This window comes from Hemitrygon akajei, chromosome 10, assembly GCF_048418815.1.
Source record: "Hemitrygon akajei chromosome 10, sHemAka1.3, whole genome shotgun sequence".
In the NCBI taxonomy this organism is placed as follows: Eukaryota; Metazoa; Chordata; class Chondrichthyes; order Myliobatiformes; family Dasyatidae; genus Hemitrygon; species Hemitrygon akajei.
This window is the reverse complement of record NC_133133.1, coordinates 43132784-43149163: the sequence shown is the minus strand read 5'-3', so window position 1 is coordinate 43149163 and position 16380 is coordinate 43132784. Positions and strand designations below refer to the sequence as shown.

At 40.5% G+C, this 16380-nt stretch overlaps 1 protein-coding gene across 3 annotated transcripts in view; it reads left to right on the top strand.

Annotated features, from left to right (window-relative positions):
• The window catches only part of med12 (mediator complex subunit 12), a 144747-nt gene that overhangs the window by 20109 nt on the left and 108258 nt on the right, over positions 1–16380 (top strand). For all 3 annotated transcript variants that reach the window (XM_073058129.1, XM_073058130.1, XM_073058128.1), the window contains exon 3: positions 14108–14299. In XM_073058129.1, coding sequence (XP_072914230.1) covers positions 14108–14299 — 192 coding nt within the window. The remainder of the gene's footprint in view (positions 1–14107; positions 14300–16380) is intronic.

The window sequence follows — 16380 nt, the reverse complement described above, 5'->3', positions numbered from 1 at the left end:
TTCCCCCTTCTTTTCTGGTGCTGATGAAGGGTTTTGGCCAGAAATGTTGATGTTTTATTCCTTTCCATTGATGCTGCCTGACCTGTTGAGTTCCTAAACTGTGTGTGTTGTTCCTGTGTGTGTTACTTTGGATTTTTAGCATCTCTTGTGTTATTCTTGTTCAGTGCCACTATTAGTACTTTATATATTTAAAGAAAAAGGAAAAGTTGAAAAAAACTTTTAAGTTGCTTTTCGGTGCATGTATGAAGGATATTTGAAGCAGTCCATACTGATGAGGCCAGTATGGATCGAATTTCTTAGTAGGAGGAGCTCCCAGAGCCTATCAAGCATTTTATCAGGTTCACTAAAGATTTAAGACTATAAGACATGAACAGAATCAGGCCATTTGGCCCATTGAGTCTGTTCTGCCTTTCAATCATGGCTTATTTATTTTTTCTTCTCAACTCTAAACCCCTTGCCTTTTCCCTGTAACCTTTGATGCCCTTACTAATTAAGTACCTTTCAATCTCTGTTTTAAGTATACCCAATCACTTGACCTCCACAGCCATCTGTAGTAATGAATTCCACAGATTTACCACCCTCTGGCTAAAGAAATTCTTCCTCATCTCTATTCTAAAGAGATGTCCTGAGGTTGTGCCCTTGACACAACCCACTATTTGAAACATCTTCTACACATACACTCTATGTAAAGTCTTTCAATATTTTATCAGTTTCAATAAGAATCCTCCCTTCCTCACTTATTCTTCTAAATTCCAGCAGGTAGAGGTCCAGAGCTGTCAAAACACTCCTCATACATTAATCCTTTCATTTCTGTGATTATTCTTGAGCACTCTTTGGACCCTCTCTGATGCCGACACATTCTCTCTTAGGTAAGAGGCCCAGAATTGCTTTCAATACTCCAACTGTGATCTGATCATTGCCCTTTTTTATTCAGATTATTAATTTATTAAGGTCCTTCTGTAAGCTCCATGCTACCTGCCCCTCCACCTATTTTTGTATAATCTGCAAAATTGACCTCAACACCATCAATTCTGTCATCCAGATCATTAACATACAGTGGTACTAGAAAGTTTGTGAACCTTGTAGAATTTTCTTTATTTCTGCATAACATGACCTAAAATGTGATCAGATTTTCAGGTAGGTCCTAAAATTAGATAAAGAAAACCCAATTAAATAATTAATACAAACATGTTATACTTGTTCATTTATTTATAAGTGTTTTTGGTAACTGTTGATCAATTCTACACTTCGGGTTGGAGAAATTTTAGACCATTCCTCCTTACAAAGCTGCTTCAATTCTGCGATGTTGGTGGGCTTCCTTGCATGAACTGCATGCTTCAGGTCCTTCTGAAGCATTTCTATAGGATTAAGATCAGGACTTTGACTCGGCCATTCCAAGATAGGAATTTTCTTCCTTTTAAACCATTCTGTTGTTGATTTACTCTTGTGTTTTGGATCATTGTCTTATTTCATTATCCAACTTCTATTATTCTTCAAGGTGATGGACTGCTACCCTGATATTCTCCTGTAAAATGTCTTGATACAATTTTGAATTCATTGCTCCCTCAACGATTGCAAGCTGTCCAGGCCCTGCGGCAGCAAAGCAGCCCCAAGCCATAATGCTTCTTTCACCATGCTTCACATTTGGTATGAAGTGTTGGTGTGCAGTGCCCTTTTTCCTCCAAACAGAGCAATGCGCATTTCTGCCAAAAAGTTCAACCTTTGACCTACCTGTTCACAAAATATTGTCCCAGAAGTGTTGTAGAACATCCAGGTGGTCTTTTGCAAACTTGAGACCTGCAGCATTGCTTTTTTTAGAAGCTGTGGTGTCCTTCCATGAACACCATTCTTGTTCAATGTTTTTCTTACAGTGGACACATGAACAGAGACTTTAGCAAGTTTCAGAGATTTCTGCAGGCCTTTTGCTGTTACCCTTGGATTCTTTTTCACCTTCCTCAGTATTGCACATTGTGCTCTTGATGTAGTCTTTGCAGGATGTCCACTGCTAGTGAGAGTAGCAACAGGACATAGTTTCCTCCATTTGAAGATGATTTCCTCTTACTGCGGACTGATAAACACTCAGGTCTTGGGAAATACTTTTGCAGCCTTTTCCAGCTTCGTTCTTCTTCTAAGGTGCTGTGAAATTGTTATGAGACATGGTGCACATAAACAGATCTTTCTTGAGAGGAGCAGGGTCTGTTGGTAACCTGACTTTGTGTGTTTTTTTTATAGGGCAAGGTACCTGTACACCCCACACCTCCAATCTTACCTCATGTGGCCGTTCCCATCAAAAATAAGTATACTGTTTTGGATACTGTTGGTGGGGATGACCTACCAGGAACAAGCAGCAGTGATCCTGTCTCTGGACCCTCGACTAGGAAGGGGAGGAGGGAAGAGAAGAGAGCGGTATTGATAGGGGATTCTATAGTCAGAGGGGCGGATAGGAGATTTTGTGGGGAAGATCGGGAGCTCCGATGGTATGTTGCTTCCCTGGAGCCGGGGTCCAAGACATCTCAGATCGGGTGCAGGTTATTCTCGAGAGGGAGGGCAAGAATCCAGATGTTATGGTCCATGTAGGGACCAATGAAGTGGGTCGGATGAGTGAGGGGGTCCTGCGTAGGGAGTTAGGTGCGAAGCTGAAGAGAAGGACCCCCAGGGTAACAATCTCTGGATTGCTACCTGTGCCACGTGCGAGTGAGGCAAGGAACAGAAAGATTATAAAGATTAATACGTGGCTTAGAGGATGGTGCTGGAGGGAGGGCTTCAGGTTTGTAGATAATTGGGCTTTGTTCCAGGGAAGATAGGATCTGTTCCGAAGGGATGGTTTACACCTGAACTGGAGTGGTACTAACATTCTTGCAGGGAAGTTTGCTAGTGCTTCTTGGGGGGGGTTTAAACTAAATTTGCGGGGGGCGGGGATCCAGAATGTGAGAGAGGATAGTGAGAGGAAGAATAAAGGACAGGTGGGGACTACACGGTTCCGGAATATTAAGTGTGTAGTAGAGAAAGGTGAGGCGGAACAAGTGATAAGGAGGACACATGTACAGAGGGATGGTCTGACGGAACATGGAGTTAAATGTGTTGAAAGAATAAGTAAATTTAGGAAGGACAACAAAATTCTAGGGGCGTATAGCCCGATGGGAGTTCAGGGAGCTGGGTTAAGCACAATAGGCAGCGATTCAAACAGAGAGAGGAGAAATGGGCTAAAAATTCTATATCTGAATGCACGAAGTGTCAGAAATAAGGCGGATGAGCTTGAAGCCCAGGTGCGAATGGGTAACTATGATGTTGTTGGGATAACGGAGACATGGCTGCAGGGAGATCAGACCTGGGAAATGAATGTTCAAGGGTATATGTGCTATCGTAGGGACAGAAATGTGGGCAGAGAGGGTGGGGTGGCCCTGTTGGTGAGGAATGAGATTCAGTCCTTTGCAAGGGGGGACATAGGGTCAGGAGAAGTAGAGTCTGTGTGGATAGAATTGAGGAACAGTAAGGGCAAAAGGACCCAAATGGGTGTTGTCTACAGGCTACCAAACAGTAGCATGGATATTGGGTGCCAGTTGAATAGGGAGTTAACATTGGCATGTGGCAAAGGTAATGTTGCAGTCGTTATGGGGGATTTCAACATGCAGGTGAACTGGGAGAATCAGGTTGGTGCTGGACCACAGGATAGGGAGTTTGTAGAGTGCCTACGGGATGCATTCTTGGAACAGCTTGTACGGGAGCCGACCAGGGACAAGACTATTCTGGATTTAGTGTTATGTAATGAACAGGATTTGATAAGCAATCTTGCAGTAAGGGAGCCATTAGGATGTAGTGATCATAATATGATAAGTTTTTATCTGCAATTTGAGAAGGATAAGGGCAGCTCGGAGGTGTCAGTGTTGCAGTTGAACAGGGGAAACTATGGAGCCATGAGGGAGGAGCTGGCCAAAGTTGACTGGACGGATAGCCTAGCAGAAAAGACAGTGGAACAGCAATGGCAGGTATTCTTGGGAATAATGCACAAGGTGCAAAATCAGTTCATCCCCCTAGAGAAGGAAGGATTCAAAGGGGGGAAAGGGGCCACAGTGGTTGACAAAGGAAGTCAGAGATTGCATAGCATTAAAAAAAAGGAAATATGACAGAGCTAAGGCGAGTGGGAGGACAGATGATTGGGAAGTTTTTAAGGAACAACAGAACTTAACTAAGAAGACAATACGGGGAGAAAAAATGAGGTACAAACGCAAGCCAGCTAGAATATAAAGGAAGATAGCAAAAGCTTTTTTAGGTATGTGAAGAGAAAGAAGATAGTTAAGAACAATGTTGGGCCCTTGAAGAATGAATTAGGTGAAATTGTTATGGGAAACAGAGAAATGGCAGAAGAATTTAATGAGTACTTTAGATCTGTTTTCACTAAGGAAGACACAAGCAATCTCCCAGATGTATGGATGGGCCAAGGACATAGGGTAACAGAGGAAATGAAACAGATTGACGTTAGGAAGGAAACGGTGTTGAGAAGACTGATGGGACTGAAGGCTGATAAATCCCCAGGTCCAGATGGTCTGCATCCTAGGGTACTAAAGGAGGTGGCCCTGGAAATTGCGGATGCATTGGTAATCATTTTCCAATGTTCCTTAGATTCAGGATCAGTTCCTGAGGATTGGAGAATGGCTAATGTTATCCCACTTTTTAAGAAAGGAGGGAGGGAGAAAACAGAGAACTATCTATCAACCTGTCAGCCTGACATTGGTGGTGGGGAAGATGCTAGAGTTCATTATTAAGGATGAAATAGTGGCATATCTAGATAGCAGTGATAGGATTGGGCCGAGTCAGCATGGATTTACCAAGGGTAAATCATGCTTGACTAATCTGTTGGAGTTTTTCGAGGATGTAACCAGGAAGTTAGACGGGGGAGATCCAGTGGATGTAGTGTACCTCGATTTTCAGAAGGCATTTGATAAGGTCCCACATAGGAGATTGGTGGGTAAAATCAAAGCTCAGGGCATTGGGGGGAAGACATTGACATGGATAGAAAACTGGTTGGCAGATAGAAAGCAAACGGTGCGGTGAATGGGTGTTTCTCGGAATGGCAGGTGGTGACTAGTGGGGTGCCACAGGGCTCGGTATTGGGACCACAGCTGTTTACAGTTTACGTCAACGATTTGGATGAAGGCATTGAAAATAACATCAGCAAATTTGCTGATGATACTAAGCTGGGTGGCAGTGTGATATGTGATGAGGATGTTAGGAGAATTCAGGGTGACTTGGATAGGCTGGGTGAGTGGGCAGATACTTGGCAGATGACGTTTAATGTGAATAAGTGTGCGGTTATCCACTTTGGGAGTAAGAACAGGAAGGCAGACTATTATCTGAACAGTGTAGAGTTAGGTAAGGGAGAAATACAAAGAGATCTAGGAGTCCTTGTTCATCAGTCACTGAAGGTGAATGAGCAAGCGCAGCAGACAGTGAAGAAGGCTAATAGAATGTTGGCCTTTATTACAAAGGGAATTGAGTACAAGAGCAAGGAAATCCTCTTGCATTTGTACAGAGCCCTGGTGAGACCACACCTGGAGTATTGTGTACAGTTTTGGTCTCCAGGGTTAAGGAAGGACATCCTGGCTGTTGAGGAAGTGCAGCGTAGATTCACGAGGTTAATTCTTGGGATGTCTGGACTGTCTTACACAGAGAGGTTAGAGAGACTGGGCTTGTACACGCTGGAATTAAGGAGATTGAGAGGGGATCTGATTGAAACTTTTAAGATCATTAAGGGATTGGACAAGATAGAGGCAGGAAATATGTTCCAGATGCTGGGAGAGTCCAGTACCAGAGGGCATGGTTTGAGAATAAGGGGTAGGTCATTTAGGACAGAGTTAAGGAAAAACTTCTTCTCCCAGAGAGTTGTGGGGGTCTGGAATGCACTGCCTCGGAAGGTAGGCCAATTCTCTGGATGCTTTCAAGAAGGAGCTAGATAGGTATCTTATGGATAGGGGAATCAAGGGATATGGGGACAAGGCAGGAACCGGGTATTGATAGTAGTTGATCAGCCATGATCTCAAAATGGTGGTGCAGGCTCGAAGGGCTGAATGGTCTACTTCTGCACCTATTGTCTATTGATTGGAACACCTGACTCCTGTAGTACAGAAGACATTATCCCAGAGGCTTGCATACTTTTCCCAACAAGTACATGTAATTTTGGATCATTTTTCTTAATAAACAAATGAACAAATATAATGTTTTTGTGTTACTTAATTGTATTCTTGTTATCTAGTTTTAGGACGTGTGAAGATCTGATCACATTTGAGGTCATATGCAGAAATAGAGAAAATTCTACTGGGTTCACAAACTTTCTAGCAGCACTGTATAATGTGAAAATCTTTCCTGTAATACTGTGGGATTGTATCTTGTTTAGCAGCCTCATGTGCGGCACCTTGTCAAAAGCCTTTGGAAATTCCAAGAAAACACCATCTATTGACTCTCTTGCCTATCCTACCTACCTATTACTTATTGTTGTTTGCCTCACTCCCTTCTTAAAGAGTGTAGTGATATTTGTGATTTTCCAGATCTCTGAACATCTAGTGATTCTTGAAATATCACTACAAATGCCTCTACAATTTCTTCAACTACCTCTTTCAGAACCCTGGAATGTAGTCCATCTGGTGCAGGTAACTTATCTACCTCTCAGCTTTCCAAACACCACCTCAGTGATAAAGTTGACACACACTTGTGTCCACTGATACTCTTGGAATTTCTGGCATGCTGCTGGTATCTTTTACAGTGAAGACTGACATAAAGTACTTACTCAGTTTGTCTGCCAATTCTTTGTCCTATTACACCTATTGTCTATTGTCTATACTACCTTTCCAGCATCATTTTCTAGTGGTCCACTCATTTCTCTCTTTTATTCTTTATATATCTAAAAATCTTTTGGTATCCTCTTTTGTGTTATTGGTTAGCCTACTCTAATATTTTAATCTTTTTCCTCCTTATTGTTATTTTGGTTGCCTTTGTTGATTTTTCAAAGTTTTCCATTCCTCTAACTTCCCACTAATTTTTGCTATATTTTATGTCCTCTCTATTGCTTTTATGCTCTGACTTCCGTTGTCAGCCACAGTTGCCTCATCCTTCCTTTAGACTGCTGTTTCTTTTTTGAGATGAACCAATCCTTGTCATCTGAATTGCTCCCAGAAGTTCTCTCATTGTCCCTGCAGTTCCCTTTGCTCCACTGTAGTAGCAATGCATCCTATTTTAGCTTCTCTCTTGAAGTGCAGGGTGAATTCTATCATATTATGATCATTGCCTCCTAAGGGTTCCTTTAAGCTCCCTAATCAAATCTGGTTCATTACGTAAAATGCAATCCAAAAGATCCCCCATGACCATCGTAACATTGTCCTTCTTGCACGCCATTTAATTTTTTGAGCAGCCTGCATTAAAACTGTTCCTCTCAAGTAAGGAATCAGCCAGAGGTGTGAATAATGATCTGACCAAGGATATAAGGGGTAAAGAGAGAGGGAGCAATTGGGACCCTTTTGGTGAGGTTGGGATCAGAAATGTATGAAAATGCTGCAAAGAGAAGCTGGTAATTGTTTTAGTTGCAAAAGAGGAGCTAGTAATTGGTGTAGTTTTCATTATTGCTTGCAAAGGTTGTCCTTTAAATGTAAACAAGGAGCAAACATTCCAGTCTAAAATCTTAATAGTAGCATTTCACTTTTTGGGAGAATGTGTTTCAATTTAGTTTTGTTTCCATCTTATTGTGATCAAGAGGATTGTACAATAAATACGGTACCTATCAATTGTGATGCATGATAAGCATACCAAGATTAATTTTGGCAGGTAAGGATTGTGAAGGCACTTTTCTGTCTCCTGCCCCTCTCCCACCAACAGACAATTCATGTGACGTGAATGAAATTTCACAGTAAAGGTGAATTCTTTGTGGCTGTAAGAACTAAATTCATTTAATATTGGAGGTATTGGATTAAGGGAATATATTCTACAATTTTAATACTGCAAACAAAAGCAGAACATAACATCTTCAGGTAACCAAATATTAACTAATGTATGTGTGGTTTCCAGAGGAAATGAAGCTATTACAGTATCTGTGTGAAAATTAGCAACTTAAAAACCACAGATGCTGGAAATCTGACATTAGAAAATCCTATATATGCTTAGTTGGTTAGGCAGTGTAAAGTTTTTTTTCAGGTTGAAGCCACCTTATCAGAACTGGTAAGGGAGAAAATAATGGAGAACCATAGCATCGGCAGTTTCCTCCCTCCAGTACTGTTTGACCTGCTGAATTCTTTCAGCAGACTGTGTGTTTCTGGAAGAGGGTAAACAAGTTACTTTTACATTAGTGGTCGCCAACCCATTGATCACGATCGACTAGTTGATCTTTGAGTCCTTCCCAGTAGATCCCAAAAGAAAAGTGAAAAATAAATACACAAGTACTGTTGAGAGATTGTTCCCGGGTTGCGGGGTTTTAGTTCCGTTCTTTCTTCTCAGTGTGCATGCGTGTAGCTCCCCCGCACTACACAGTGTAATTCGATGGTCCCCAGCCACCAGGCTGTGAGGAAACAATATGAGTCAGCTGCACCTTTCCTCATTCCCTGTCAGCCCACTGTTGAACTTGAACCCACGCGAAGTCATCAGTTGCCTAAACGCAGCGATACCTTTGCGCCAGGGATCATTGATTGGCCTCGGGCGGCTGGCGGGAAGTGCCGTCGCTGCTGGCCTGGAGCGCTGCTTCTAAACCTGTTCAGCACATCGAATGTTCAGGGGGAACCTGGTACTAAAATATTCGCAGATGACCTAATTTGGGCTCAGGGTTTGGTAAGTATCCGAGCAGCTACCTCATTGCGATCTACTGAAACAAACTTTTGTCGGCTGATAGATCCTACAAGGGGGTGGGCGGACGCCCTGTCGCACTCCTTCCTCGGTTGGTCACTCTCTCTGGACTGTGACTAGCACGGGGACCTCCAACCCTGACCTTGTCCTCTCACCCCACCCATGACCAGCCATACCTGGCCAAGGCGTCTGGCGGCGGGTAGGCGGGAAGCTGGAGTTCGGCCCCGGAGGCTGTCTAATGAGGCAATGAAGCCCTCAAAACTGCTTCGGTACCCTGAGTCCAAGCACCCTGTACTTAAAGACAAACCCGCTGAGTTTTTCCAGTGGAAAAAACGTGAGCAGCACGGGACAGTAGCTAAGTGCCAAGAGCCGTGAAAACTAAATTGCACAATAGACTGGACATAAGGAACCTGTTTCGAGTATCGCTGTATTCCCGTCGGCTGGGCTGCAAGAATATTGTCAATATTAAACCGGTCCGCGGTGCAAATAAAGGGTGGGTACCCCTGTAGAAATACATTATTTCTGTTTCTGGGTTGCGGGGTTTTACTTCCGGTCTCTTCTACCCCGGTGCACATGCATGTAACTAATTGATCTGGGGTCGATCCTGCCTTTTACTAGGGCCGAGGTAGGGGATTTTGGGCTTAAAAAGGTTGGTGAGCACTATTTTACATTATAAAAGGGAGGAGAGAGTTGCAAAGGACAAATGGAATATCTCTGCTCTGTGGGCAAGTTATAGGGTCATTCAGGTAATAGATCAATAGGGGCACCTAAAGAGAGGGGAAAAAAGCAAAAGCTATGAAATGTTGACAGTTAGGGAGTGAGAATACAAGCAAAGGAGCCTAGATATTGCAAAGTGCAGGGTTGTAGCATATTTCAAATGGGCCCGGCTATACTAGTGGAGAAAGAAAAATTAAAACAATATCACTAGATGACTTACAATAGAATAAGCAATTCTGATATAATCAAAGTCAGTTGCCTGTAGTTATACAGTATGCCATTGCAAATAGAAGGTTTTGTTAGGCAAATCGTCCATACTAAGAGAGGGATAGAGAATGAAATTTGCAACTGGGAGTTATGAGTCATCTCTGTGTGCTTGAATGAAAGTACTTTGCAAAGTAATCACTCAAAATGCTTTTGGTTTCAGTAATGTTGAGGAGGTAATGTTGTAAACACAGAATACAGTAAACTAAATTGGAGGAAAGGCAAGTGGATTGCTGCCTTACTTAGAAAGACTGTTTGGGACTCATTCAACCACACCAGTTATGTCAACCTCCTTGTTCTTTGAGTGCTGTAAGTTCAAAGAGGAAATGACAGTAATGGATATGAAGAGGGTAATGCCTCCAAAATACTTCTTGGATTCTTACTTTCATCCTCTATAGATCTATTAACGGTCAACTGCAGATGCAACATATAATTTACCACTCTGTACTTTTTATCTAGCCCACCACCTTCTGAATTTGTACTTTTGTTCACTAAAGACCAATTCTGATATACAGTTTTACCCCACTGTCCGAAAGTAGAGCGTTCCTATGAAACCTTTGGTAAGCCAAAATGGCGTAAAGTGAAGAAGCAACTACCATTAATTTATATGGGAAAAATTTTTGAGCATTCCCAGACCCAAAAAATAACCTACCAAATCATACCAAATAGCACATAAAACCTAAAATAACACTAACATATAGTAAAAGCAGGAATAATAAATACCACAGCCTGTATAAAGTAGAAATGATTTATGTACAGTGTAGTTTCACTTAACAGAATCGGGAAGATTTAGCCAAAACCGATTTGTAGAAAATCGGCAAGTACACGCATGCGCACACACCTGCCCGTGCAAGGCTTCACGGTCATGGTAGTCTTTCTCGGGGTAAACACAAGTTTACTTAGCTTCCTTCTACTAGCCCACTAGTTTGCTTAGTTGAACTCATTGTTACATTGAACAGTCATTGTTTTAATCCTTCACCTTTTCGCAGTGCATTATTAGTATTGCTTCATACTCGATAATTTCATTGACATTTTGCTTTCAATTTCCATGTTGCTCTGAATTTCACATGGCCCAGCTGTCTCAGTTGTACGTCCTGTTAAAACTCTGACTGTATTCTAACAGTTCCTTTGTCCCCATATTTTTCTGATGACAAGACTTTGAAATGTCTTCCTGAACTGTCTTCCCCTCTACTTGTTCCATAGACTTGCACTTGTAGGATATCTTATTTGTGTTCTCCCTCTAACAGTTATTCACTTTCTCTCTACCTAATTACCCCTATCAATCCAATGACCGGTTGACCTGTATTACTTACCCCATGCAACATTGACTTTGCACTTTCAGGGCTATTTCCTTTGTCATATCTATCTTTACTTCAGCTTTTTTGCAATTGAAAACTATCTTGTTTTTTTTTCTTTACAGACAAAATTCTGTTTCTTTGTTCACAGTGGCTGCATGACCTGCAAAGTACTTGGGTACTGAGAATATTGTACATTTGGAAATGTGAATCTTCTGATGAGATACTAAGCTGCTTTTTCAAATAATCTATAGATACCCTGTGGTGCTAACTAAAGATTAGCAAAATGCTACTGTTCAGACCAAACACTTCCAGCAAAGATTGGGATAAGACAAATTAATTGAGGATTACTTTTATGGCATTTTATAACGTTCAAAACAGTAGCTGCTAATGTACACAAAGCCACTTTATTAGATACCTCCTGTACCCAGTAAAGTAGCGACTGAGTATATGTTCATCTGTTGCTATGGCCCGCCTACTTCAAGGCTTGATGTGCTGTGTTTTCAGATGTCCTGTTCTGCACACCACTATTGTAATGCATGGTTATTTGAGTTACTTTCACCTTCCTGTCAGTTTGTACCAGTCTGGCTATTCTCTTCTAACGTCTCATTAACAAAGCATTTTTGTCCACACAAATGTTCGTCACTGGATGTTTGTTTTTGTTTCCCACACCATTCTCTGTTAACTCCTGAGACTGTATTTGAATCAAATACACTGTATTTGAACAATGTATTTATTATCATTGTCATGTGTTGTGTAATTTGTTCACAGTAATGCATGGAAATTCCATAAAGTCAGCAGTTTCTGAGATCTCAAACTACTATATCTGTTACCAAAAATCATTCCATGGCTAAAGTCAATCAGATCACATTTGTTTCACCTTTTGATGGTTGGTCTGAATAAAAGCATGTCTGCATGCTTTTTTGTATTGAGTTGCTGCCACTTGGTCCTTTAGATATTTGCACTAACGAGCTGGTGTACACGTGTACCAAATAAAATGGTCTTTGAGTGTATATTGGAGTTTGTAGCTATTTGCTTGATATAAAGTGCGTTGAAACTCGTTATTTTGTGCTGAGGTAACTAACAGGTCAAAATGAATGTGCTCAATTTTATTTAGATGAAGGGTGCTTTTTTGGAAGCTTACATTTGATTAGGGCAGCTACATCTAGTATGGTAGGATAATTGATAGTATAGAGGAAGCTCTGCTTCTTGGATATTAATACTCATCCAGAGCTCCTCAGCACATTTATCTCCACAAAAACTTGTTGCTGCTGCTTCCTTACTCCACCCCAGCTCTCAATCACGATTGCCTTGCCAGGAATGACAACAGAAGTGTCTCCCTGCAAGGAGAATCGTGGCATGGTCCTCCACAATTCATTCAAGTGGAAGGGCCACTGTCTTAAGTCCCAGTGGATGCATCTTTCCCATGTGCCAATGAAGAAAATTGCAGGGAGAAGTATTAACATGACCACTTTTGACCTTAATAAAATTAGTTTGCTCAGTTAATTGAGTGGGACTGTGAAGCATCCTCAAATTTGTTTGCCTGAAGTATTTGTCTCCATCTTATATTTGCTTTATAAAGATATCCAACCCCTTATCTTAACTATTAGGACCACAATCTGGCTTGAAACCAGATTGCATAATCAATTAGATTCTTCCCTCAGTCATTCTTGCTGTAATGCTGCACTTGCCTTCAGATTTCCAACAAATTATAGCTGAGCATTAAAAAGAATGGAAAACTATTCAACCTACATTGCTTTACATTGTCCTTTATAGTTGAGTTGCAGTATGTGGACGATGCATACATATACATGCAATTTGAAACCAAGTTCCAAGCCATTTTCTGCTGATACATACCCAAGAGTGGATTTAACAAGATTCTTTTGTACCTAAAATCCACAAAACAAATGTCCTCAACCAATTAGCTGTTGTTGTATGACATTACTTTCTGACAATAAAGATTAATGTAGAGGCGTCCCATAATTCTTTACCTAAATTTCTGCAAAGGTAGACACTGATAAAATTTACTTCAGCTAGCAGTCTGAGGGAAAAGTGTGTTTGAATTTTAAGGATTCAGTCTTGACGAAGTGTCAATATTAGCTGGGCAGCAGTGATCCCTGTCCTCCTCAAAAATTATATTTATTTCTAAGATTTAGACTGCTGACAACAAGCACTTCAGAACACTGGAGGGGTATCACTGTCTCCACAAAATACTCCCATTCATTGTCAGGATAAGCAATTCACTATCTTGCCCAGGCCAGCTTCCCCAGCATTGAGTTGACTTGGACGGGCTACTTTTTATGCATCACCTCATTGCAGATTTTTGAAACCCCTTCTAAGCTCTGTCGTGGCAAGAGATCTTCCATTGAGGAAAAGAAGTGATTCAAAGCTGTACATAAAGTTGTCTTAATATATTGTTGTGTGCCCAGCTGCTCATGGCCTGGCTTGCTGCTATACAAAGTGAAAGAATTTTAATATTACTATTTGTGGTCGTAAACAATATTTGTTAAATCTATTTCATAGGAATAAACCCTACAACTAGTCAATATGATTTATATGCTTTTGTTGAAAAAAGATTCGCCAGGATGTCTTCTGCTCTTTTTGTATAGACATGGATTTTTGACATTCAACAATGGGATCAAGCAGAAAAGAGTGTTGATTTTCATCTCACTTAAAATTTGGTAGATTTACTAACATTTTGAGCCTTTTGTGCTGTTTTTAAGTTTCAACAGTTTTTTTTTGTACAAGTTATGTTGGGCCATCATTTTCCGACCATGAGTGAGAGTTGTTTTGAGTATAACTTAATTATAAGGGAGCTTTCAGTTTATATCGTGGTTTAGAGAGACAGTAATATAAACTAATTCTAATTCATAGAAGCATTTTAAGGATTTTTTAAAATTGTCATTCAAGGTTTCCTGCATTATTGCTCTGACATGAATATTTGTAGCAATGGTGGTAATGTATGCTTGTGATGCAAGGCCCTTTCAAATCTTTATTCAACTGTGTTGCAGATCAGCTCCTACTTCAGCAGTATAATTGCTGAGAAGTTGAGATGTAACACATTCCCAGATACTGGCAGAAGGAAGCCTCAGGTTAATCAAAAAGATAATTTCTGGCTTGTCACTGCTCGTTCTCAGCCTTCGATACATAATTGGTTTACTGATCTGGCTGGAACCAAACCACTAACTCAGCTTGCAAAAAAGGTAAGCTTTCTTTGATACCAACTTATACAGGATGCATTAATATTTGATTTGTGTAAAGCATAGGTTCTTCAATTGATAGAGTTTAAGCCCAATAATCCTGCTGAGTTTTGAACTATAAAATGCGTCTTTGATAATTAAAGAAAGAATTGAAGATCATTGTACCAGCAACAGGTAGAATAACATAGCTTTTGTACTCTCTTAGCTATCTTAATAAAACCAAGAATTCCATTTTTGGGCAGTTTTTTTCCCATCTTTTCTACCTTTAAGGAATGGAATAATTTACCCAGGTTTCATTATTTTCACATGACCTTAAGAAATCCCATTTAGTTCATTTTGCTTATCCTCTCTTTTTCCATCAAAATATATTACTCCTCACTTTTTGTATTAAATTTCATAAATGCCTCATCTGTAGCCTCCTGATACAGTTTGATAAAATCTTCATTGATATTTCAGAATTTTGTATTATCCAGAGAAATTAGGCCATCTTTATTTAAGTCCAAGGTTTGAATAAGTGATCCTTTTATTGATTTGAAGGGAGTCCAACTCTTACAAGTAATTCTTCCAATTTTGTAACTGTGCTGTGACCATTCCTTTAATCCTGTAAGTTTTTAATTTTGCTAACAACTATTATGCTTTGTTAAATGCCTTTGGAAAATAGATGTACACTGCAACTAAAACTCTGGCCTCCTTTAATTCCCTCTTTTTACTGTTGTTCAACCAAGTCAGAAGAATACAGCTTACTATTAACAAACCTGTAGACTTATTAATTCATATTTTTCCAAGAACCAATTAGTTTGTCCTTCTATTCTACTTCAAAAAAAATTATTTCATTTAAGTTAGGGTAACTGATAAGCGGTTGCTGTCATGGCAAGGAAACAGGTCCTTTGCCCACTAGCTGTATGAGTCACCTATTTACACACTTTTAGTTTTCTCCACATATTCCCGTCAACTGTGCCCAGATTGTACTATTCATCTATACACTATACAATGGCCAAATAACCTAACAAGCCTCATGTTTTAGTGTTGTCATTTTTAAATTTGAGATTTGCCCATCTCCTGTTTTGTTTAAGTATTCGCCTGAAATGGATCAATTGTCATATATTAATTACGTCCATTCTATCTGTATTCAAATCCTATTGGTATTATCTCCTTCTCTACAGCTACGTTGCCAGCACTTCTCCCCACCGGGAATTGCTACAAAAGTCTGAAAGTTATCTAGACTGGGTATAGTCTGTCTTGCTGGGTTTCCATAGTTTAGAGTCTATGGTATAGATAATGTTAGGCATCTTGTATCATTCCTTAATTTCTCTTCAGTTTTGCTCCTCTATCTCCTTCCCTCTATTTGGCAATCTGTTGTTTACAACCGGTAACATATTGTTTTATTTGTAATGTATTTTGGCAAGTGGTTCTGCAAACCCCTTCACACCACTTGTCTTAGCACAGTCCAGTAATTGTTTGGATGATCCTGAGATGAATCCATGATCACACTTAATGTACCTTGTGTCTGGCCTCACAATATCACCTTGCTGATGACTAGCATATGAGTGCAGCGCATGAATTTCTGTGGGGTCTCTGATCTTAAGTAATGAGATAAGTGAAGCTAATTTTTCTCCCAATCCAATACTGTTTCCTTCCTCTGAACATTGCCTTTTTGATGCTACTGTTAAGGCTGATTTATACTTCTGCGTCAAATCTATGCCGTAGGTACGGCGTAGCCACGTACCCTACGCCGTACCCTATGCTGTAGCCTGACCCGCACCTCCGGAAAAATGTAACTACATGTCGTGGCAATGCAGACCACAGCAACTGTGATTGGTCCTCTTGGTAGCATCGCATTTCTTCTTACGCATTTCGGGTTGCTTCTCTGCCATTTTCGAATTGAGAGAGAAGAGAGAAGAAGAACATGAGTTGGAAAATGGACCATTTTCCATGAGAGGTTAATTGAGGAAGTCCGAACATATGTACATTGGTACAACTCTTCATCGCCATACTATAAAGACTGCCAAATGGCATCAAATTTGTAGAAAGAAATTTCCACAAACATCGGTTTGGACATCACGGAATGCACAAAGAATTGGAAA